A 24,012-nucleotide genomic window follows, 5' to 3' on the forward strand; every position below is an offset into this window, starting at 1 on the left:
ACTACTAAAACACCGCTGAATTCAATCAAAACACCCTTCAACACCTTCAAAACACCTTTGAACACCTTTGAACATTTCCAAAACACTATTTGAGTACTCCCAATTACACCACTGATTACTACTAAAACACCGCTGAATTCAATCAAAACACCCTTCATCACCTTCAAACACCCTTGAACACACTCAAAACACCCTTCAACACCTTCAAAACACCTTTGAACACCTTCAAAACACCTTTGAACACATTCAAAACACTCTCATAATCATTTGAACACACTCAAAACACCTTTTGAACACCTTTGAACACCTTCAAAACACCCTTGAACACCCTTGATCACCTTCAAAAAACAACATTTGAACACACTCAAAACACCTTTGAACACCTTTGAACATTTCCAAACAACACTGAAACACTTCCAAAAACACCATTTGAGTACTCCCAAATACACCACTGAATACTAAAACACCACTGAATACACTCAAAACACCACCAAAATCACCATAAACTAAGATCAACACCCACATCCCACAACACCCACAACCCACAACCCCCACAATTTTTTCTCGTTTTATCTAATTTCATCAGAAAAAGTCCCAACAACAACCCACTTATAACATTTTTTTTTCGGTATCTCTAGTTCGACAACAACACCCACAACACCCACATCCCAGAACACCCATGAACATTTCCAAAACACTATTTGAGTACTCCCAATTACATCACTGATTACTACTAAAACACCGCTGAATTCAATCAAAACACCCTTCAACACCTTCAAACACCCTTGAACACCTTCAAAACACTCTTGAACACTTTTCAAAAACACCTTTGAACATTTCCAATCAACACTGAAACACTTCCAAAAACACCATTTGAGTACTCCCAATTACACCACTGATTACTACTAAAACACCGCTGAATTCAATCAAAACACCCTTCAACACCTTCAAACACCCTTGAACACACTCAAAACACCCTTCAACACCTTCAAAACACCTTTGAACACCTTCAAAACACCTTTGAACACATTCAAAACACTCTCATAATCATTTGAACACACTCAAAACACCTTTGAATAACCTCAAAACACCTTCGAACACCTTCAAAACACCCTTGAACACCCTTGATCACCTTCAAAAAACAACATTTGAACACACTCAAAACACCTTTGAACACCTTTGAACATTTCCAAACAACACTGAAACACTTCCAAAAACACCATTTGAGTACTCCCAAATACACCACTGAATACTAAAACACCACTGAATACACTCAAAACACCACCAAAATCACCATAAACTAAGATCAACACCCACATCCCACAACACCCACAACCCACAACACCCACAATTTTTTCTCGTTTTAACCCTTTTAGTTCATTAAAGTTAATAAGGGGACACAGTACATCAGAAAGTCACAACACCCACACCCCCCATTTTTTTCTCGTTTTAACCCTTTTAGTTCATTAAAGTTAATAAGGGGCCACACTACATCAGAAAAAGTCACAAAAACAACCCACTTATAACGTCTTTTCGGTATCTCTAGTTCGACAACAACACCCACATCCCACATCACCCACATCCCACATCCCCCCCCACACACACAGACACACACACACACACATCCCTAACCTAGCCTAACCTAACCTAACTTATCCTAACCTAACCTAACCTAACCTAACCTAACCTAACCTAACTTATCCTAACCTAGCCTAACCTAACCTAACCTTACCTAAATTATCCTAACCTAACCTAACCTAACCTAACCTAACCTAACCGAACCTACCCTAACCTAACCTTACCTAACCTAACCTAGCCTAACCTAACCTAACCTAACTTAACCTAACCCAACCTAACCTAACCTAACCTAGCCTAACCTAACTTAACCTAACCTAACCTAACCTAACCTAACCTACCCTAACCTAACCTAACCTAACCTATCTTAACCTTACCTAACCTAACCTAGCCGAACCTATCCTAACCTAACCTAAAATATATTGGAACACTTCCAAAATACATTAGAGTACTCCAGAATTACTTTGAACGACTCCATTTTTTTGGATATTTCCAAATTAGTTTTGAAAACTTTATCGTAAAATCGAACATTATTTTCTTGTTGGTAAAACACACTCAATGGTAGAAAAATTTACTCGATTTCCGAATAGAAGCACTGTCCTCGCTCTGAGAGACTCATTGTGGGTCACCCCAACACATGGTGTAATGCGCTTCACACCCAAGGTAGAACATAACACCTGCGTCAACTCAGGACAGACAGGCGCCATGTAATGCGGGTAACATCCAAGGTAGAAAATCATCTCTTTCCAGACCAACTGTCTATCCTAACCTAACCTAACCTAACCTAATTCCTAACCTAACCTAACCTCACCTAACCGAACCTAACCTAACTCCATCAATCACCTCTATCCTAACCTAACCTAACCTAACCTAACCCAACCTAACTCCATCAAACACCTCTATCCTAACCTAACCTAACCTATCCTAACCTAACCTAACTCCATCAAACACCTCGAATACTACCTAACTTAACCTAACCTAACCTTACCTAACCTCACCTAACCGAACCTAACCTAACCTATCCTAACCTAACCTAACCTAACCTAACCCAACCTAACTCCATCAAACACCTCTATCCTAACCTAACCTAACCTATCCTAACCTAACCTAACTCCATCAAACACCTCGAATACTACCTAACTTAACCTAACCTAACCTTACCTAACCTACCGAACCTAACCTAACCTAACCTAACCTATCCTAACCTGTCCCAACCTAACCTAACCTAACCTATCCTAACCTAACCTAACCTAACCTAACTTATCCTAAGCTAACCTAACCTAACTTATCCTAACCTAACCTATCCTAACCTAACCTAAACACTGACTAACTTTGAACCAACTCTGAACACCACTGATCTTCAAAAAATGCTCTGCACATCATTTGAACACCTTCAAAAAAAAACACCATCAAACACCTCCGAATACTCCCAAAAAAAACACTACTGATTACTACCAAATCACCACTGAATACTACCAATCACCGTCAAAATCACCAGAAACTAAGTTTAACATCACCATCTAACATCCTTTTTATAGAAATCCCCTCAAATCACTATAACCAAGAACTCCCTCCCCATTTGGCGCATAAAAAAAAGCATGAACACAAACCTAATACGCAAACACTTAGTACATGATCACCATCAACTGAAAACATATCTTATACACACACATAATATAAGACAATCACCAACTACAATCACCCATGTTCACTTACCTCAAAATCACTAATATCACAGAAAACAATCATTTTTATAAACATTTCACACACACACACAAAAAAAAAAATCATATTTGACAATATCTAAGCGCACTCACCTCACTACCACCAACACACGATGTCTCACCTCACAGGACCGACGAGCTCACCTCCAGTGACGTCACACTCCCATTGTGTTACTTGGTGGTTGGTAACATCACACCTAACCCCCCTTGTTTCAACCTGTTGTACCCTACATTATCTAAGAACACTATATCCAAGACGATTACCAGATTTTATGATCCCCAACACCAAGATCACAGAAAACACACATTTTTATAATTATTCACACAAAAATCACGATCACCAATTCCATATCATGTTTACCGTCATCTATCAACACTAATCACCAAGATCACCAAAAAATCTAAGATCATGCATCTCAAAACTACTATGATCACTGAAAACACTCATTTTTTAAACATTCGCACAAAAATAAGACATACACAAAAATACCACAACACTTTCCACCAACATCTATAACATAACATGAGCACTATAACATATCACTATCACAAAAAAAATAATACACAAACACCCACATATTATACATTTCAATTGGAAATTTAAGACATGAGACATACACACCAAATCTAAGACATTCACCTCCAACTAAGACATACACATCACCCCTAAAACTTCCTTCCTTATTCATTCCGTATATCTCCTAGAGCTGTTTTAACCCCGACGGATCCACCACGACGTAGGAGTCAGAGTGTAGTAGGTGGTGTTGGAGTGGTGATGGTTCCTCTGGCTTATACGTCGTGATGGAACCGTCGGGGTTAAAACAGCTCTAGGAGATATACGGAATGAATAAGGAAGGAAGTTTTAGGGGTGATGTGTATGTCTTAGTTGGAGGTGAATGTCTTAGATTTGGTGTGTATGTCTCATGTCTTAAATTTCCAATTGAAATGTATAATATGTGGGTGTTTGTGTATTATTTTTTTTGTGATAGTGATATGTTATAGTGCTCATGTTATGTTATAGATGTTGGTGGAAAGTGTTGTGGTATTTTTTTGTATGTCTTATTTTTGTGCGAATGTTTAAAAAATAAGTGTTTTCAGTGATCATAGTAGTTTTGAGATGCATGATCTTAGATTTTTTGGTGATCTTGGTGATTAGTGTTGATAGATGACGGTAAACATGATATGGAATTGGTGATCGTGATTTTTGTGTGAATAATTATAAAAATGTGTGTTTTCTGTGATCTTGGTGTTGGGGATCATAAAATCTGGTAATCGTCTTGGATATAGTGTTCTTAGATAATGTAGGGTACAACAGGTTGAAACAAGGGGGGTTAGGTGTGATGTTACCAACCACCAAGTAACACAATGGGAGTGTGACGTCACTGGAGGTGAGCTCGTCGGTCCTGTGAGGTGAGACATCGTGTGTTGGTGGTAGTGAGGTGAGTGCGCTTAGATATTGTCAAATATGATTTTTTTTTGTGTGTGTGTGTGTGAAATGTTTATAAAAATGATTGTTTTCTGTGATATTAGTGATTTTGAGGTAAGTGAACATGGGTGATTGTAGTTGGTGATTGTCTTATATTATGTGTGTGTATAAGATATGTTTTCAGTTGATGGTGATCATGTACTAAGTGTTTGCGTATTAGGTTTGTGTTCATGCTTTTTTTTATGCGCCAAATGGGGAGGGAGTTCTTGGTTATAGTGATTTGAGGGGATTTCTATAAAAAGGATGTTAGATGGTGATGTTAAACTTAGTTTCTGGTGATTTTGACGGTGATTGGTAGTATTCAGTGGTGATTTGGTAGTAATCAGTAGTGTTTTTTTTGGGAGTATTCGGAGGTGTTTGATGGTGTTTTTTTTTGAAGGTGTTCAAATGATGTGCAGAGCATTTTTTGAAGATCAGTGGTGTTCAGAGTTGGTTCAAAGTTAGTCAGTGTTTAGGTTAGGTTAGGATAGGTTAGGTTAGGATAAGTTAGGTTAGGTTAGCTTAGGATAAGTTAGGTTAGGTTAGGTTAGGTTAGGATAGGTTAGGTTAGGTTAGGTTGGGACAGGTTAGGATAGGTTAGGTTAGGTTAGGTTAGGTTCGGTAGGTTAGGTAAGGTTAGGTTAGGTTAAGTTAGGTAGTATTCGAGGTGTTTGATGGAGTTAGGTTAGGTTAGGATAGGTTAGGTTAGGTTAGGATAGAGGTGTTTGATGGAGTTAGGTTGGGTTAGGTTAGGTTAGGTTAGGTTAGGATAGGTTAGGTTAGGTTCGGTTAGGTGAGGTTAGGTAAGGTTAGGTTAGGTTAAGTTAGGTAGTATTCGAGGTGTTTGATGGAGTTAGGTTAGGTTAGGATAGGTTAGGTTAGGTTAGGATAGAGGTGTTTGATGGAGTTAGGTTGGGTTAGGTTAGGTTAGGTTAGGTTAGGATAGAGGTGATTGATGGAGTTAGGTTAGGTTCGGTTAGGTGAGGTTAGGTTAGGTTAGGAATTAGGTTAGGTTAGGTTAGGTTAGGATAGACAGTTGGTCTGGAAAGAGATGATTTTCTACCTTGGATGTTACCCGCATTACATGGCGCCTGTCTGTCCTGAGTTGACGCAGGTGTTATGTTCTACCTTGGGTGTGAAGCGCATTACACCATGTGTTGGGGTGACCCACAATGAGTCTCTCAGAGCGAGGACAGTGCTTCTATTCGGAAATCGAGTAAATTTTTCTACCATTGAGTGTGTTTTACCAACAAGAAAATAATGTTCGATTTTACGATAAAGTTTTCAAAACTAATTTGGAAATATCCAAAAAAATGGAGTCGTTCAAAGTAATTCTGGAGTACTCTAATGTATTTTGGAAGTGTTCCAATATATTTTAGGTTAGGTTAGGATAGGTTCGGCTAGGTTAGGTTAGGTAAGGTTAAGATAGGTTAGGTTAGGTTAGGTTAGGGTAGGTTAGGTTAGGTTAGGTTAGGTTAGGTTAAGTTAGGTTAGGCTAGGTTAGGTTAGGTTAGGTTGGGTTAGGTTAAGTTAGGTTAGGTTAGGTTAGGCTAGGTTAGGTTAGGTAAGGTTAGGTTAGGGTAGGTTCGGTTAGGTTAGGTTAGGTTAGGTTAGGTTAGGTTAGGATAATTTAGGTAAGGTTAGGTTAGGTTAGGCTAGGTTAGGATAAGTTAGGTTAGGTTAGGTTAGGTTAGGTTAGGTTAGGTTAGGTTAGGATAAGTTAGGTTAGGTTAGGCTAGGTTAGGGATGTGTGTGTGTGTGTGTCTGTGTGTGTGTGGGGGGGGATGTGGGATGTGGGTGATGTGGGATGTGGGTGTTGTTGTCGAACTAGAGATACCGAAAAGACGTTATAAGTGGGTTGTTTTTGTGACTTTTTCTGATGTAGTGTGGCCCCTTATTAACTTTAATGAACTAAAAGGGTTAAAACGAGAAAAAAATGGGGGGTGTGGGTGTTGTGACTTTCTGATGTACTGTGTCCCCTTATTAACTTTAATGAACTAAAAGGGTTAAAACGAGAAAAAATTGTGGGTGTTGTGGGTTGTGGGTGTTGTGGGATGTGGGTGTTGATCTTAGTTTATGGTGATTTTGGTGGTGTTTTGAGTGTATTCAGTGGTGTTTTAGTATTCAGTGGTGTATTTGGGAGTACTCAAATGGTGTTTTTGGAAGTGTTTCAGTGTTGTTTGGAAATGTTCAAAGGTGTTCAAAGGTGTTTTGAGTGTGTTCAAATGTTGTTTTTTGAAGGTGATCAAGGGTGTTCAAGGGTGTTTTGAAGGTGTTCGAAGGTGTTTTGAGGTTATTCAAAGGTGTTTTGAGTGTGTTCAAATGATTATGAGAGTGTTTTGAATGTGTTCAAAGGTGTTTTGAAGGTGTTCAAAGGTGTTTTGAAGGTGTTGAAGGGTGTTTTGAGTGTGTTCAAGGGTGTTTGAAGGTGTTGAAGGGTGTTTTGATTGAATTCAGCGGTGTTTTAGTAGTAATCAGTGGTGTAATTGGGAGTACTCAAATGGTGTTTTTGGAAGTGTTTCAGTGTTGATTGGAAATGTTCAAAGGTGTTTTTGAAAAGTGTTCAAGAGTGTTTTGAAGGTGTTCAAGGGTGTTTGAAGGTGTTGAAGGGTGTTTTGATTGAATTCAGCGGTGTTTTAGTAGTAATCAGTGATGTAATTGGGAGTACTCAAATAGTGTTTTGGAAATGTTCATGGGTGTTCTGGGATGTGGGTGTTGTGGGTGTTGTTGTCGAACTAGAGATACCGAAAAAAAAATGTTATAAGTGGGTTGTTGTTGGGACTTTTTCTGATGAAATTAGATAAAACGAGAAAAAATTGTGGGGGTTGTGGGTTGTGGGTGTTGTGGGATGTGGGTGTTGATCTTAGTTTATGGTGATTTTGGTGGTGTTTTGAGTGTATTCAGTGGTGTTTTAGTATTCAGTGGTGTATTTGGGAGTACTCAAATGGTGTTTTTGGAAGTGTTTCAGTGTTGTTTGGAAATGTTCAAAGGTGTTCAAAGGTGTTTTGAGTGTGTTCAAATGTTGTTTTTTGAAGGTGATCAAGGGTGTTCAAGGGTGTTTTGAAGGTGTTCAAAGGTGTTCAAAAGGTGTTTTGAGTGTGTTCAAATGATTATGAGAGTGTTTTGAATGTGTTCAAAGGTGTTTTGAAGGTGTTCAAAGGTGTTTTGAAGGTGTTGAAGGGTGTTTTGAGTGTGTTCAAGGGTGTTTGAAGGTGATGAAGGGTGTTTTGATTGAATTCAGCGGTGTTTTAGTAGTAATCAGTGGTGTAATTGGGAGTACTCAAATAGTGTTTTGGAAATGTTCAAAGGTGTTCAAAGGTGTTTTGAAGGTGTTGAAGGGTGTTTTGATTGAATTCAGCGGTGTTTTAGTAGTATTCAGTGGTGTAATTGGGAGTACTCAAATTGTGTTTTTTGGAAGTGTTCAAAGGTGTTTTGAGTGTGTTCAAATGTTGTTTTTTTTGAAGGTGATCAAGGGTGTTCAAGGGTGTTTTGAAGGTGTTCAAAGGTGTTTTGAGGTTATTCAAAGGTGTTTTGAGTGTGTTCAAATGATTATGAGAGTGTTTTTTGGAAATGTTCAAAGGTGTTCAAAGGTGTTTTGAAGGTGTTGAAGGGTGTTTTGATTGAATTCATCGGTGTTTTAGTAGTATTCAGTGGTGTAATTGGGAGTACTCAAATAGTGTTTTGGAAATGTTCAAAGGTGTTTTTGAAGGTGTTCAAGAGTGTTTTGAAGGTGTTCAAGGGTGTTTGAAGGTGTTGAAGGGTGTTTTGATTGAATTCAGCGGTGTTTTAGTAGTAATCAGTGGTGTAATTGGGAGTACTCAAATTGTGTTTTTTGGAAGTGTTTCAGTGTTGTTTGGAAATGTTCAAAGGTGTTCAAAGGTGTTTTGAGTGTGTTCAAATGTTGTTTTTTGAAGGTGATCAAGGGTGTTCAAGGGTGTTTTGAAGGTGTTCAAAGGTGTTTTGAGGTTATTCAAAGGTGTTTTGAAGGTGTTCAAGGGTGTTTATGTGAGTATTCAAATGATTATGAGAGTGTTTTGGGGGTGTTCAAAGTAAAGTGTTTGAGTTAGTTTTTGTGACTTTTTTTTTTTCTGATGTATTGTGTCCCCTTAATAACTTTAATGAACTAAAAGGGTAAAAACGAGAAAATGCCTAGTCTGGAGACTGAGGGATGAGTTGTAATTTAATGAAAGTGCAGATAAATTAGAGATGTAAAATCTTATTTGGGAGTACTCAAATAGTGTTTTGGAAATGTTCAAAGGTGTTTTGAGTGTGTTCAAATGTTGTTTTTGAAGGTGTTCAAGGGTGTTTTGAAGGTGTTCAAGGGTGTTTTGAAGGTGTTCAAAGGTGTTTTGAGGTTATTCAAAGGTGTTTTGAGTGTGTTCAAATGATTATGAGAGTGCTTTGAAGGTGTTTTGAAGGTGTTCAAGGGTGTTTATGTGAGTATTCAAAGGTGTTTTTTGAAGGTGTACAAATGATTATGAGAGTACTTATGAAGGTGTTCAAATGATGTGCAAGAGTATTTATGAAGGTGTTCTGGGAGTATTCAGAGGTGATTTGGGGGTGTTCGAATGATGTTTTTTGGAGTATTTCAGTGTTGTTTGGAAATGTATAAAGGTATTTTTTGTGAGTATTCAAATGATTTATGAGAGTGTTTTGAAGATGTTCAAAGTAAAAGTGCGTATTTAACTTCGTAATATGTAAAATTGTGAGTAGTGAATTTAACGAAAGTGGATGTAAGCGATGTGGTGACTTTCTGATGCATGTGTCCCCTTATTAACTTTAATGAACTAAAAGGGTTAAAACGAGAAAAATTGGGGGTTATGAGTGAAAATTGTGAGGTGTTGGTTGGAGTGTGAGGGTTCGGGAGGGTGGGGAGGAGGTTACTTCGTGGGGGGAGTGACCTGAGATGAAATAGTTAAAAAATGTCTAGACTTGTGTTGTAAAGAAATTGTGAGTATTAACGAAAAAATGTGCCTTTCTGATGTACTGTGTCCCCTTATTAACTAAAAGGGTAGACAAGATTCAGCCTGTGTGCGCGGTCATCACGTGACGTCACTACTATGTTCCCTTATTATCTTGAATGAACTAAAAGGACCGACCTGATTCAACCTGTGTGCGCGTGGTCCTTTTTAGTTCATTTAACTTAATGAGAGGAATACTGACGTCACTGACATAGGGTCGACATGATTCAGCCTGTGCGCGTGACGTCACTACTATGTTCCCTTATTATCTTGAATGAACTAAAAGGAGCGACCTGATTCAACCTGTGTGCGCGTGACGTCACTGCTATGTCCCCTTATTAACTAAAAGGGTAGACAAGATTCAACCTGTGTGCGCGTGGTCCTTTTTAGTTCATTTAACTTAATGAGAGGAATACTGACGTCACTGACCGCCGAGTAAACACCCTTCATTAGACCTGTAGTAAGCATGCCCCATAGGAGGAGTTCATTTGAATGCTTACCCCCAGAGGGGGGAATCCAAAAACCTTGATCCAAGGAGATGGAGTCTTGGTATTATCGAGAAATTTTGGGGTGGGAGTGAAAGTGAGAGGGGTAATCCAAAAATTTGATCCAAGGAGATGGAGTCATGGTATTGTCGAGAAAATTTGGGGTGAAAGGAGGGGTACCCAAAAAAAACTTGATCCAAGGAGATGGAGTCTTTCGAAACCTCCATAGGGGGGAATCCAAAAACTTGGTAATATCGAGAAATTTTGGGATGGGGGTGAAAGTGAGAGGGGGAACCTCAAAAATTTGATCCAAGGAGATGGAGACCACAAGAAAATGAAATTCAAAAAAAATTCGAAACCCCATAGGGGAGAATCCAAAAACCTTGATCCAAGGAGATCATAAGAAAAAAAAATCGGGGCGTGGGGGCGATCCGGATGACGCTGCAGAAGGCGCAGCAGAAGGCGCGGGCGGGGGTGGCGAAGGGCGCGGGCGGACGCGCGGGCGGGGTCGCGAAGGGCGCGGGCGGGCGCGCGGGCGGGCGCGCGGGCGCGCGGCGCGAAGGGGGGGTCGCGAAGGGGGGGGGGTCGTGGGCGGGGGTATTGGTTGGGGGGTCAAGGGTGAGGTAGTCTCGAGGGCGAGGTCATGGTCAAAACCGGAAGTAACACCTAGGTGTGAAAAGGTGACCCTCCAGCCACTGGTCCTAGACCGGAAGGGACCTCCCTGTAGAAGGCCTAAACCGGAAGGGATGCTCCAGTGGAAGGCCCTAAACCGGAAGGGACCCCCCTGTAGAAAACTTCACTACTTATATATATATATATATATATATATATATATATTCTTCCTTGAAGCCTTTTTATCCACTTCTCCGAGGCTATGGGTCCCATAATTTACACCAGAGGTGGACCCATCCTATATATATATATATATATATATATATATATATATATATATATATATATATATATATATATATATATATATATATATATATATATATATATATATATATATATATGTGTGTGTGTGTGTGTGTGTGTGTGTGTGTGTGTGTGTGTGTGTGTGTGTGTGTGTGTGTGTGTGTGTGTGTGTGTATGTAAAGCATAAGATAAGCAGTTCAAAGCAGTCTTACATTTATGTGACATCGCAGTTTTTGGAAAATACTTGAATATAAGTTTAATTAATCTCCGATGGCAGATCTAAGTGATGGAGGGGAGGAGAGGGGGGAGGTCTAGATGAAGTTAGCAGCCCACGAGAGTTGCCCATCCAGTGATGTTGTCGAGGTAAATTCAGGTTCACGAGCATAAACGTCCCATCCATCGCACTGGTGTATAAATTGGAGCTGAAATTACAGGAGCAAAATCGTTGGAGGTTCGTATCTTAGTACAGTTGCTTACCGACGCTTGTACTTGTATAATATTCTTCAGGAACGGCTGTGTGACAAGGGTCTTTTTCAGATGACACGCTCACTGGCTCCTGAAGGAGAGTAGATGTAGAATTAGGGGTACCGATAGATAATGACCTATGGCTGATGCCCTGATTCCGTCTCTATGAGTGAGGACATGGAACATATGACTGGTATCCGGTGATTCTGTCCTATGACTAGGACCGGATGATTGCTTTCATACAATGGGTGCGCCATTGGTACGCAGCAAGTTTTAGTGGAATGTGATTCAGCAGTTACCGGCAGCAATTTACAATATCTTCATTTAGGTGTACACGAGAAAATGATTATTTTATCGAGTTAGGGATTGTCTTATATTTGAAGCTGCTTATATGGAAAAGCCCACTGTTATGCAAAGCATTTCGGGCAGTTCTCAAAACTCATCAATACTGGGATCCGGTGGAGCCTCCCCAGATTTTGGGCCCCCGACTGAGCGTCAGGGGTACCCTCGAACATGCGTACCTGCCCGCCTAGTCATCCACCTACCTGCCTACCCATCTACCTGCCCGTCTACCCATTCATCTACCAGTCTACCCATCCATCTGCCCGCCTACCCATCCACCTGCCCGCCTACCCATCCACCTGCCCGCCTAGTTATCCATTTGCCCACCTACCCATCCATCTGCCTATTCACGATCCCACCAGGGCAAAAAAAAAAAGAAAAAAAAGTCACACTGACTTTATCTGGTTATCCTAGGTCAAATCTACATAAAATACTTTTCATGTGACCATAACACTGTGTGCCCTCAAGATCACTGTAAAAATTAATTTGCATATTATGTACGAAACCTTAAATAAAAACGCCAGCCCGCCAAACCATTAAGGACCTTATTTAAGACAGAGTCTTGACTTCTAGCTTGTGTGTTGTCCTTAACTCTGAATCGTGTCTACTGTTGTGTTAGCCTTTACCCCTTTTTAGCCTGTTCACTTCCATATCTTCATTACATTTAAAGGGAGAAAAGTTATTGTAAATGTCTCACTTTTTTCCATTTTTCGTCTCCTGGTCCTAGTCTCTATCTACTAAGTCGATAACCCGAAGTAACTTTCACGTTGTAATTATATCCACTCTTAGTTCTACGCTCCTTGTGTTGAGAGCAGATATAAGAAATATTGCAGGAAGAAAAGTAAGAGGTTTTTCAGGAGAAGACTGGACCTCTTTCTGAAGTGTCAGATCAGCCAGGTTGTGATGGCTATGTAGGCGTGAAGTTTAATGGCAGCAACAGCCTGGTTAGCCGGACAGTTAGTAATCATACTATCTGGTACCAGGCCAAGCTTTGAGAAAAGAACTTTCAGAACCGATTACGGGCATCATATGAGGTTCCACCTCACGAAACCTTTCCAAAACCAATTTACTGGTCAACCTCTGTACTTTCGTAGAGTGTGTTTGGGCAGGTGCAGGTTCCACGATACTACGTACTCATACCTGACTGATTTATAGACTAAGAAAAGACAGATCGGTGGAGTGAAACGTGTATACATACACACGGAAACATGTACACACAAGGAAATCTTTGAGTAACAATTCTTCCAGTCACATCCAACAACTTTCCAAAATGATCCATAAAAGTACTTTGGTCCACCTTTTATAAATGACTGTCTTTATTCAAAAGAAACTGTACTTTATTTCCCTAACTCCATAACTCTGGTTCTTTGTGATACCATAACTAATCGTATGTGATTTTTTGATAAACACTATCAATTCACTGGAACTTCAAAAGAACATAGACGAATGGAACAACAAGCAGAATACTTAAAAATCTGAAATTATACAGATATATACTGACCTGATCTTCTCCGTGTCACTGCTAGAGACTGTCTTAGTGCCAAGGTGACCTATTAGGCCACCAACCAGGAGGCCGACTGCCGCAGCCACAACTGTCGCTATGATGTTTTGGGAAATCATCTGTCAGGGGAAAAAACAACGTAATTTAATAATAATGAAGATAGAATTCTTATAGCAAACAGAATGCTTAAAACAGACACAAAATAGAAAATTCTTTTACTGCATCAATGTTTAGGTCGTAAAAAAGGTTTCAGGTAAACTGATCTCAAAAAGCCTTCGCAAGTAGGAGAAATAATAATACCTGTGACTGTGGTATTCAGTTCACTTGTGCTATCAAGTCTAGAATATTGTTGTATACTGACAGGTAGTTCAAGGTGGAAGATAAGCAAAACTGGAAGATACAGAGATCGTTCACAGCCCGCATCGAGCCTATACAATCCTGAAAACTTACGGGAACACCTCATTGTACTTGGAATATACTCTAGCGAAAGAGATATACTCGAGTATATGTGAAAGATATCTTAGTGCTAGGCCCCAAACCTACACTAACTTAACGTGTACAGGAGCGATACAGGATGATGCGTGTTATTATTATTACAATTAAAGATAAGAGCTAAATCCACAATGGTCACACAGCTGAGATGAGGCGTAAAATAAATCCAGTGAAAAGTCTGATATACTTTACAAAACTATAGGCTTTAGTAACCGTGCAACCTTAAATTATGAAGTCTCTTATATTGTACATATGTATCATTTTGGTATATAAATGTGTTTATAGGCACAATAAGAGAACAGTGTCAACATCCGTGGTCTACTAGCGGGCCGCTAACAGCAACAAGCTGGTTGAATAGGCACTCAATAAGTAAAGCTTCGCAGAGTGTAGCAGAGTTGTATAATGTCCGGGATGACCCTGGAATGTTGAGGGTCGGGAGGAAATTACTCCTTCCGGTAGAGTGTACAACTGTACCATTTTATCCCAAGGTTTTCCTGGTGAAAGGCTCTTGATCCAAGGAATACCATCTAACTTTTCCTTTCCTAAATACGATTACTTCATTCCCAGACTCGTACGAACTTAGCGCTTTCCTATATAAAGATATTAAACCAGTCATCTAGGTAGCGTCTGTGTGTCACTATTAGCAGACGAAGGATCGAGCCCCCAGCACACCTAGTGCTAATTACCTACGGCTTTTGCACTGCACTTAAATAATCGTGTCCGGGTAAGAGAGTAGGCTAGCAACGCACTGCATTTTACTAGTCTAATATTCTCCTTGAGAATATTTGTTGCTCCACTGTCTTGTAATGTTGCATCTTGCAAGTCCAGTCATGTTGCCCAATGATGAGTCTGTTTATGATTTTGTTTTTTTGGCTTAGTTAGGTATCATGTGATAATTAATAATAATAATAATTCATGCACGCTGACTAATTATGAGATATAATATATAATTATAAAAAAGGGTATGGAAGAATACTTTTTTAATGATTTAAACAGATAAAACATGAAGACGCAGATGTAAATTAAGAAAAAATGGAGCCGAAAGGATACTGGGAAAGTTTTCTTGACAGATAAATGGCGGAATGGAATAAATTTTTAGGATTTTTTTAAAATTATGATGAACACATTACTGAAGACGGGACATCAGGAGCATATAACTCTGCTCCTGTACTTACAAAGAGGTAATTACTACAAATAGTTTACGAAATTTCATGAGCTATACAAGCAAAATGGATACACTTATAGAGTGGTGGCAAACTCTGCAGAACAGAGTTAAGATAAACCAGAAAGTCAGGATGAGAGTCACTGAGAGGACTTCGAAGCAGGCACAGGTTATGTACTTAAAGTTGGTAAACACCACACAGTGAATAACTCACTACGTGTACTGGCAAACATGACCTTGACTTTTGAGGTGTGAACAATATTTTTGATGCTGGTGAAGGCCTCGGTGTAATTATAATTACGGACAGGTGTAATTATTATTACACCTGTCCGTACCTTCTGTACATTAAACCTGACTGCCTCCCAGGGAATGTATGACCACCCACGGGTTTAGCGCTTCCCAAGGCATATAACAGGATCTCATTGCAGTCTTATGACAGTAGTAATACTTCCTATACATCCTGATTCAAGAATTAAAAAGAAATGAATCCCAAAATAACTCCTGGAGAAGCTATGTATGACCACCTACGGGTTTACTGCTTTCCCAGGAATATTATAAGATCTCATTACATTCTTATGACAGCAATAATACTTACAAAGATCCTGATCCCAGATTAAAAAATAAATATCCCCAAATTGTTATTATTTCTATAGAAATTCACTTTGTGTTGGACATAACAGATAATCACATTTAATTCGAGGAAGATAGCTCCAGTTCAGCGGATCAAGAGCCCACTAGGAGTAGGTTGCCAAAAAGAAAAAGTGAAATGCAACTGAGTCAAATTTTTGACACGTTAGGTAAATTATTTTATATTACATAAAGTTTTAACAAAATTAGGCTATACTCCTACGTTAGTTTTGATGAAAAAACAAATAGCAAATTTAAGTTCCCATGTTAATTTTGGTACAAAATACAGGTTATAAAAGGACACTTCACCGAGAGACCATTTGCTATGAGTCCTTTCCCCCCCTCCCCCCCTTGTTGACTCAGAGCTATACATAAAAAAATGCATCATACAATTTCCAGAATTATGATTCATTGTTTTCCTTGTGGGGAAAATGGAAGAGAAAACTTCTGGAAATTTGTATTTATTAGAATGAAACAGATTTAATAAGGACGCTGGTGAATGATTTTTCTTGAATGTTCAGGTATTAGTGAGACATGAAGGTTCCCCTAGAATGTTCAGGTATTAGTGAGACATGAAGGTTCCCCTAGAATGTTCAGGTATTAGTGAGACATGGAGGTTCCCCTAGAATGTTCAGGTATTAGTGAGACATGAAGGTTTCCCTAGAATGTTCAGGTATTAGTGAGACATGAAGGTTACCCCTAGAATGTTCAGGTATTAGTGAGACATGAAGGTTCCCCTAGAATGTTCAGGTATTAGTGAGACATGGAGGTTACCCCTAGAATGTTCAGGTATTAGTGAGACATAGAGGTTCCCCTAGAATGTTCAGGTATTAGTGAGACAGAGGTTCCCCTAGAATGTTCAGGTATTAGTGAGACATGAAGGTTTTCCCTAGAATGTTCAGGTATTAGTGAGACATGAAGGTTCCCCTAGAATGTTCAGGTATTAGTGAGACATGAAGGTTCCCCTAGAATGTTCAGGTATTAGTGAGACATGAAGGTTCCCCTAGAATGTTCAGGTATTAGTGAGACATGAAGGTTTTCCCTAGAATGTTCAGGTATTAGTGAGACATGAAGGTTCCCCTAGAATGTTCAGGTATTAGTGAGACATGAAGGTTTTCCCTAGAATGTTCAGGTATTAGTGAGACATGGAGGTTTTCCCTAGAATGTTCAGGTATTAGTGAGACATGAAGGTTCCCCTAGAATGTTCAGGTATTAGTGAGACATGAAGGTTCCCCTAGAATGTTCAGGTATTAGTGAGACATGGAGGTTTTCCCTAGAATGTTCAGGTATTAGTGAGACATGAAGGTTCCCCTAGAATGTTCAGGTATTAGTGAGACATGAAGGTTTCCCTAGAATGTTCAGGTATTAGTGAGACATGAAGGTTCCCCTAGAATGTTCAGGTATTAGTGAGACATGAAGGTTCCCCTAGAATGTTCAGGTATTAGTGAGACATGAAGGTTCCCCTAGAATGTTCAGGTATTAGTGAGACATGAAGGTTCCCCTAGAATGTTCAGCCCCTAGAATGTTCAGGTATTAGTGAGACATGAAGGTTCCCCTAAAATGTTCAGGTATTAGTGAGACATGGAGGTTTTCCCTAGAATGTTCAGGTATTAGTGAGACATGAAGGTTTCCCTAGAATGTTCAGGTATTAGTGAGACATGAAGGTTTCCCTAGAATGTTCAGGTATTAGTGAGACATGAAGGTTTTCCCTAGAATGTTCAGGTATTAGTGAGACATGGAGGTTTTCCCTAGAATGTTCAGGTATTAGTGAGACATGAAGGTTTCCCTAGAATGTTCAGGTATTAGTGAGACATGGAGGTTTTCCATAGAATGTTCCCCTAGAATGTTCAGGTATTAGTGAGACATGAAGGTTCCCCTAGAATGTTCAGGTATTAGTGAGACATGAAGGTTCCCCTAGAATGTTCAGGTATTAGTGAGACATGAAGGTTACCCCTAGAATGTTCAGGTATTAGTGAGACATGAAGGTTACCCTAGAATGTTCAGGTATTAGTGAGACATGAAGGTTACCCTAGAATGTTCAGGTATTAGTGAGACATGAAGGTTACCCCTAGAATGTTCAGGTATTAGTGAGACATGAAGGTTTTCCCTAGAATATTCAAGAATACCTACTGAGACTATGTGAACATTTTTAGTAAAAAATCTGGGTGTTAATGAGACACAATATTTTCCGAGAATCTTCAAGCATTTAATGAGACATGGAGGTTTTCCTAGAATGTGAAAGCAATAAGAGACGTTGTGAATGTTTTCCGAGAATTTTTTAGGTATTGGTGAGACATTAACTATTTTCCTAGAACGTCGAGGTGTTAATGCGACGGAAGAGTGGAACGCTGCAGTAGGTCTAATGGCCTATGTTAGGGAGTGAATTGCTTTTTCCGCAATGCGGTAAAATATGCCTACTGACTCAGAAGGCAGATCCTCCCTTCAAGTGGGGAAGGGGGGGGTCATTCATGCTGAAGGGATCTTAATTACTTGTAGAAATAAAGATTATTATTATTATTATTAATTCAATGAATTGGAGCTACCCTTTCCCCAATTGGCTCTAATCTGACTACCTCTTATTCCCCCGACGATATATGGAACCTATTGGTTTAATACATCCCTATAATAATAATAACAATAATAATAATAATAATAGGCAGCTCCCACTCACACCTACTTATTTAAAATCGTCTATCTAACCTATTTTACAGAGGCTCAACTACCTGCTTCAACTATGCTACTTGCCACAGATGTACAGGTGTTAGGTGACACGGCGTTTTGCAAGGTGGTGAAGTCCAGGTAATGAGTTTCCTTACCTGCACTTCACCTGGTTCACGGGTGAAGGTAACCAAACTATCTAAATGTCTTCTCTCCTTGGTAAGGTCACTCACGAGTGATTTTCTCTCCTATCTTTTGTTCCCTGCTTTATACACACGCGACACCTTCCCTCCCGTCCTACATCACCAGAGAACCTCCCACCCCCCAACAACACACACCCCGCACATAACACACACACACACACACACAGCACCTGTTTGGAACCCGCACTTGATAAAGCACGTCAAGAAACTAGAGAAAGTACAAAGGTTTGCGACAAGGTTAGTTCCAGAGCTAAGGGGAATGTCCTATGAAGAAAGATTAAGGGAAATCGGCCTGACGACACTGGAGGACAGGAGGGTCAGGGGAGACATGATAACGACATATAAAATACTGCGTGGAATAGACAAGGTGGACAAAGACAGGATGTTCAAGGGAGGGGACACAGAAACAAGAGGCCACAATTGGAAGTTGAAGACACAAATGAGTCAGAGAGATAGTAGGAAGTATTTCTTCAGTCATAGAGTTGTAAGGCAGTGGAATAGCCTAGAAAATGACGTAGTGGAGGCAGGAACCATACACAGTTTTAAGACGAGGTTTGATAAAGCTCATGGAGCGGGGAGAGAGAGGGCCTAGTAGCAACCGGTGAAGAGGCGGGGCCAGGAGCTAGGACTCGACCCCTGCAACCACAAATAGGTGAGTACAAATAGGTGAGTACACACACACACACACACACACACACACACACACACACACACACACACACACACACACACACACACACACACACAAAACACACACACACAACACAACACACACACATGTTATTGCTGTTCTTACTGAACACACACACACACAAACACACACACAACACAACACACACAGCGGCCAGTGAAAAGGCGGGCCCAGGAGCCGTGAATCGACCCCTGCAACCACAACTAGGTGAGTACACACACACACACACACAGTGGTGTACATAAATCGAATAACATCTGCAGACTGTGCGAGGTTTGCTAATTTTAGAACTGCCTTCGGAAACCTCAAGAACACTTTAGGGCTACACGACATTACGACAGGAGTCTGCGGCATCAGCATAGAGCTCCCACTTGGTCCAGCATGTACGAACACTCAACAGATCCAGTGTTCTGCATCAAGACTGGTCCCGGAGCTCAGGGAATTAGGTACGAGACACAGAAGAAACTGAACCTGACGACTTTAAAACAGAGAAACATTAGGGGAGACATGATTACGACACACAAGATACTCAGAGGATTTGATAAGACAGACAGGTATAAATTTTGAAATACGATGCATAGAGTGTAGAGGCTATAGATGGAAGTTAATGACAGGTAAGTCACGGGTGTGTCAGGAAATATTTTCTTTCAATCTGAAAACAATAAATAAACAGAATGCGCAAGGTAATGAAGTGACAGAGACAAATTCGGTACACAGATTCGAGAGTAGGAATGAGAGGGCTGAGACTCCAATCCCCGCAAACTCAACTCTGTGAATACAAGTAAGTTCTTTCCTGAACTTAGGGGATTGAACTATGAGGAAAGGTACAGAGGTATAGTAGGTTCATCCTGATGTGTGAAGTGTTCCCTAAATAAGTTCCCCATAAATTTTTTGAGTCTTCATACATTTGCTAGGACTAGATACCTTGTGTGATTTACGTGCGAGGAGATGCTCAATTGAACTTAACATCCTTGGAGAAGAGTACCAGGGGAGACCTGCTAATGACGTAAAAAGTACTCTGCGGATTTGATAGAGCAGACGGAGACAACTTTGAATTGCGAGTCACGGGGTATGGGGGAGGGAATGCGTAGATGTGATAAAGGACGAAGATAAATGGTGTTAGTCACTGCAGGCCATGATCCAAAATGCCATTGGATTTCAGCCCTGGCAAGCGCAAGATCATGAAAATATAAGAGAGAGAACAGACCAGAGAATATAGATTAGAACATAATCGGCTACAGACATCAGACAAGGACAGAAGTAAATGTTGCACACATCTTGCAGGAAGCTCACCTCAGTTGATTACAGCAGCGCATGCAAAACTGACAAGCTAAGAACTGCTTTCGGGGACTTAATAGTCTCCGTCAAGACCCTACACACAATGCCACCCACAACACCATACTAGGCATATTAGCACAATACTCACACCACCAGATACATCACAGCATCACCCATATTATACCACCCGTCAACCCCACACCACCGTCCTTGACAATACGAACTGAGCGTTTGTACAATAGTTGTTAATGTATATAATGACTAGCCATCCTTAGTAAAGTGCAATGTATGTGTGTGTGTACTCACCTCTTTGTAGTCGCAGGAGTCGATTCATAGCTCCTGATCCCGCCTCTTCACTGGTCACTTCTTGGTTCACTCTGTCCCTGCACCATGAGCTTCATCATATCTCTCCTTAAAGCTATGTATGGATCCTGCCTCCACTATATCACTCTCCAGACAACGCTATGACTGATGAAATACTTCCTAACATCCCTGTGACCCATCTGAGTTTTCAACTTACAGTTGTGACACCTTGTTGCTGCTGTGTCCCATCTCTGAAACATTCTGTCCCTATCCACCTTATAAAATACTGAGAGGAACTGGCATGTCGTTATCATGTCCTTCTTATCCTTCCTGTCCTCCAGTGTCGTTAGGTTGATCTTCCTTAACCTTAGCTCCGGGACTAGTTTTGTAGTAAACCTTTGCGCTTTCTCTAATTTCTTGACGTGCTTGACCAGGTGCGGGTTGCATACCGGTGCTGCATACTCCAATATGGGCTTGATGTACACGGTGTACAGTCTTGAACGATTCTTTACTCAGGTGTCGAAACGCTATTCTTAAGTTTGCCAGGCGCCCATATGCCGCAACAATTATTTGGTTGATGTGCGCCTCAGGATATGTGCTCGGTATTATATTCACCCCAAGATCCTTTTCCTTGAGTGAGGTTTGCAGTCTTTAGCCCCTCAGCCTGTACTCTGTCTGCGGTTTTCGTTGACCTTCCCCAAGTTTCAGGACTTTGCACTTGATGGGGGTTAAACTCCAGGAGCCGGTTGGACCAGGCTTACAGCATATCCAGATCCCTCTGTAGTCCTACCTGTTCAGATCCCTTTGCAGTCCTTCCTGATCTTCATCCACTTGAGTTCTCCGCATCAGCTTCACATCGTCTGCAAACTGGGACACCTCTGAATCTATCCCGTGTCATACCATCCACATAAACCAGAAACAGCACCGGCAATAGCACTGACCTTTGAGGAACCCCGCTCCTCACAGGCGCCCACTCTGACACCTTATCACGTACCACCACTCGTTCTTTCCTTCCTGTCAGGTATTCTCTGATCCATTGCAGCACCTTTCCTGATACTCCTGCCTGCTCCTCTAGCTTTTGCACTAAACTCCTGTGCGGAACTGTGTCGAAGCCTTCTTACATGTAGTCCAAGAAAATGCAGTCTACCCACCGCTCTCTCTCCTGCCTTACTTTTGTCACCTTGCAAAATTCCAGTAGGTTTGTGGCACAGAAATTCCCCTCCCTGAAGCAGTGCTGGTTATCGTGTATAAGCCCATTCTTTCCTATGTGTTCCATCAATCTTTTAATGAAAAGCTTCTCCATGACTTGGTTAGTTACCAGCTGTCAAAGGCGCTTGTCGATAGACACTTGGCCTGTTTACCTGGAGAGGGTTTCGGGGGTCAACGCCCCCGCGGCTCGGTCTGAGACCAGGCCTCGTAGTGGATCAGGGTCTGATCAACCAGGCTGTTACTGCTGGCCGCACGAAAACTGATGTACGAACCACATCCCGGTTGGTTAGGTACTGTCTTTAGGTGCCTGCTGGGAGAAGATTGTGTGTATGTGTGTGTGTGTGTGTGTGTGTGTGTGTGTGTGTGTGTGTGTGTGTACTCACCTAATTGTGCTCACCTAATTGTGGTTGCAGGGGTCGAGACTCAGCTCCTGGCCCCGCCTCTTCACTGATCGCTACTGGATCCTCTCTCTCTCTGCTTCCTGAGCTTTGTCATACCTCTTCTTAAAACTATGTATGGTTCCTGCCTCCACTACTTCGCTTGCTAGGCTATTCCACTTGCTGACAACTCTATGACTGTGTGTGTGTGTGTGTGTGTGTGTGTACTCACCTATTTGTACTCACCTATTTGTGGTTGCAGGGGTCGAGTCTTAGTTCCTGGCCCCGCCTCTTCACCGGTTGCTACTAGGCCCTCTCTCTCCCCGCTCCATGAGCTTTATCAAACCTCGTCTTAAAACTGTGTATGGTTCCTGCCTCCACTAAGTCATTTGTGTGTGTGTGTGTGTGTGTGTGTGTGTGTGTGTGTGTGTGTGTGTGTGTGTGTGTGTGTGTGTGTGTGTGTACTCACCTATTTGTGGTTGCAGGGGTCGAGTCCTAGCTCCAGGCCCCGCCTCTTCACCGGTTGCTACTGGGTCCTCTCTCTTCCCGCTCCATGTGCTTTATCATACCTCGTCTTAAAACTATGTATGGTTCCTGCCTCCACTACGTCATTTTCTAGGCTATTCCACTGCCTGACAGCTCTATGACTGAACAAATACTTCCTAATATCTCTCTGACTCATCTGTGTCTTCAACTTCGAATTGTGACCTCTTGTTTCTGTGTCCCCTCCCTGGAACATCCTGTCTTTGTCCATCTTGTCTATTCCACGCAGTATTTTATATGTCGTTATCATGTCTCCCCTGACCCTCCTGTCCTCCAGTGTCGTCAGGCCGATTTCCCTTAACCTTTCTTCATAAGACATTCCCCTTAGCTCTGGAACTAACCTTGTCGCAAACCTTTGCACTATCTCTAGTTTCTTGACGTGCTTTATCAAGTGCGGGTTCCAAACAGGTGCTGCATACTCCAGTATGGGCCTGACGTACACGGTGTACAGTGTCTTGAACGATTCCTTATTAAGGTATCGGAACGCTGTTCTCAGGTTTGCCAGGCGCCCATATGCTGCAGCAGTTACCTGGTTGATGTGTGCTTCCGGAGACATGCTCGGTGTTATACTCACCCCAAGATCTTTCTCCTTGAGTGAGGTTTGCAGTCTTTGGCCACCTAGCCTATACTCTGTCTGTGGTCTTCTGTGCCCTTCCCCTATCTTCATGACTTTGCATTTGGCAGGATTAAATTCGAGAAGCCATTTGCTGGACCAGGTGTCCAGTCTGTCCAGGTCTCTTTGAAGTCCTGCCTGGTCCTCATCAGATTTAATTCTCCTCATTAACTTCACATCATCTGCAAACAGGGACACTTCTGAGTCTAACCCTTCCATCATGTCGTTCACATATACCAAAAATAGCACTGGTCCTAGGACCGACCCCTGTGGGACCCCGCTCGTCACAGGTGCCCACTGTGATACATCATTACGTACCATGACTCGTTGTTGCCTCCCTGTCAGGTATTCTCTGATCCATTGCAGTGCCCTTCCTGTTATATGTGCCTGATGCTCTAGCTTCTGCACTAATCTCTTGTG

The 24,012-nt window shown here is 41.2% G+C and overlaps 1 protein-coding gene across 1 annotated transcript in view; it reads right to left on the reverse strand.

Annotated features, from left to right (window-relative positions):
- Window positions 1–24,012, reverse strand: part of LOC128684966 (N-acetylated-alpha-linked acidic dipeptidase 2) — an 84,228-nt gene that overhangs the window by 54,646 nt on the left and 5,570 nt on the right. The window contains exon 2 of the mRNA XM_053771375.2: window positions 13,437–13,555. Coding sequence (XP_053627350.2) covers window positions 13,437–13,555 — 119 coding nt within the window. The remainder of the gene's footprint in view (window positions 1–13,436; window positions 13,556–24,012) is intronic.

The sequence above is a fragment of the Cherax quadricarinatus genome, chromosome 5 (assembly GCF_038502225.1).
Source record: "Cherax quadricarinatus isolate ZL_2023a chromosome 5, ASM3850222v1, whole genome shotgun sequence".
In the NCBI taxonomy this organism is placed as follows: domain Eukaryota; kingdom Metazoa; phylum Arthropoda; class Malacostraca; order Decapoda; family Parastacidae; genus Cherax; species Cherax quadricarinatus.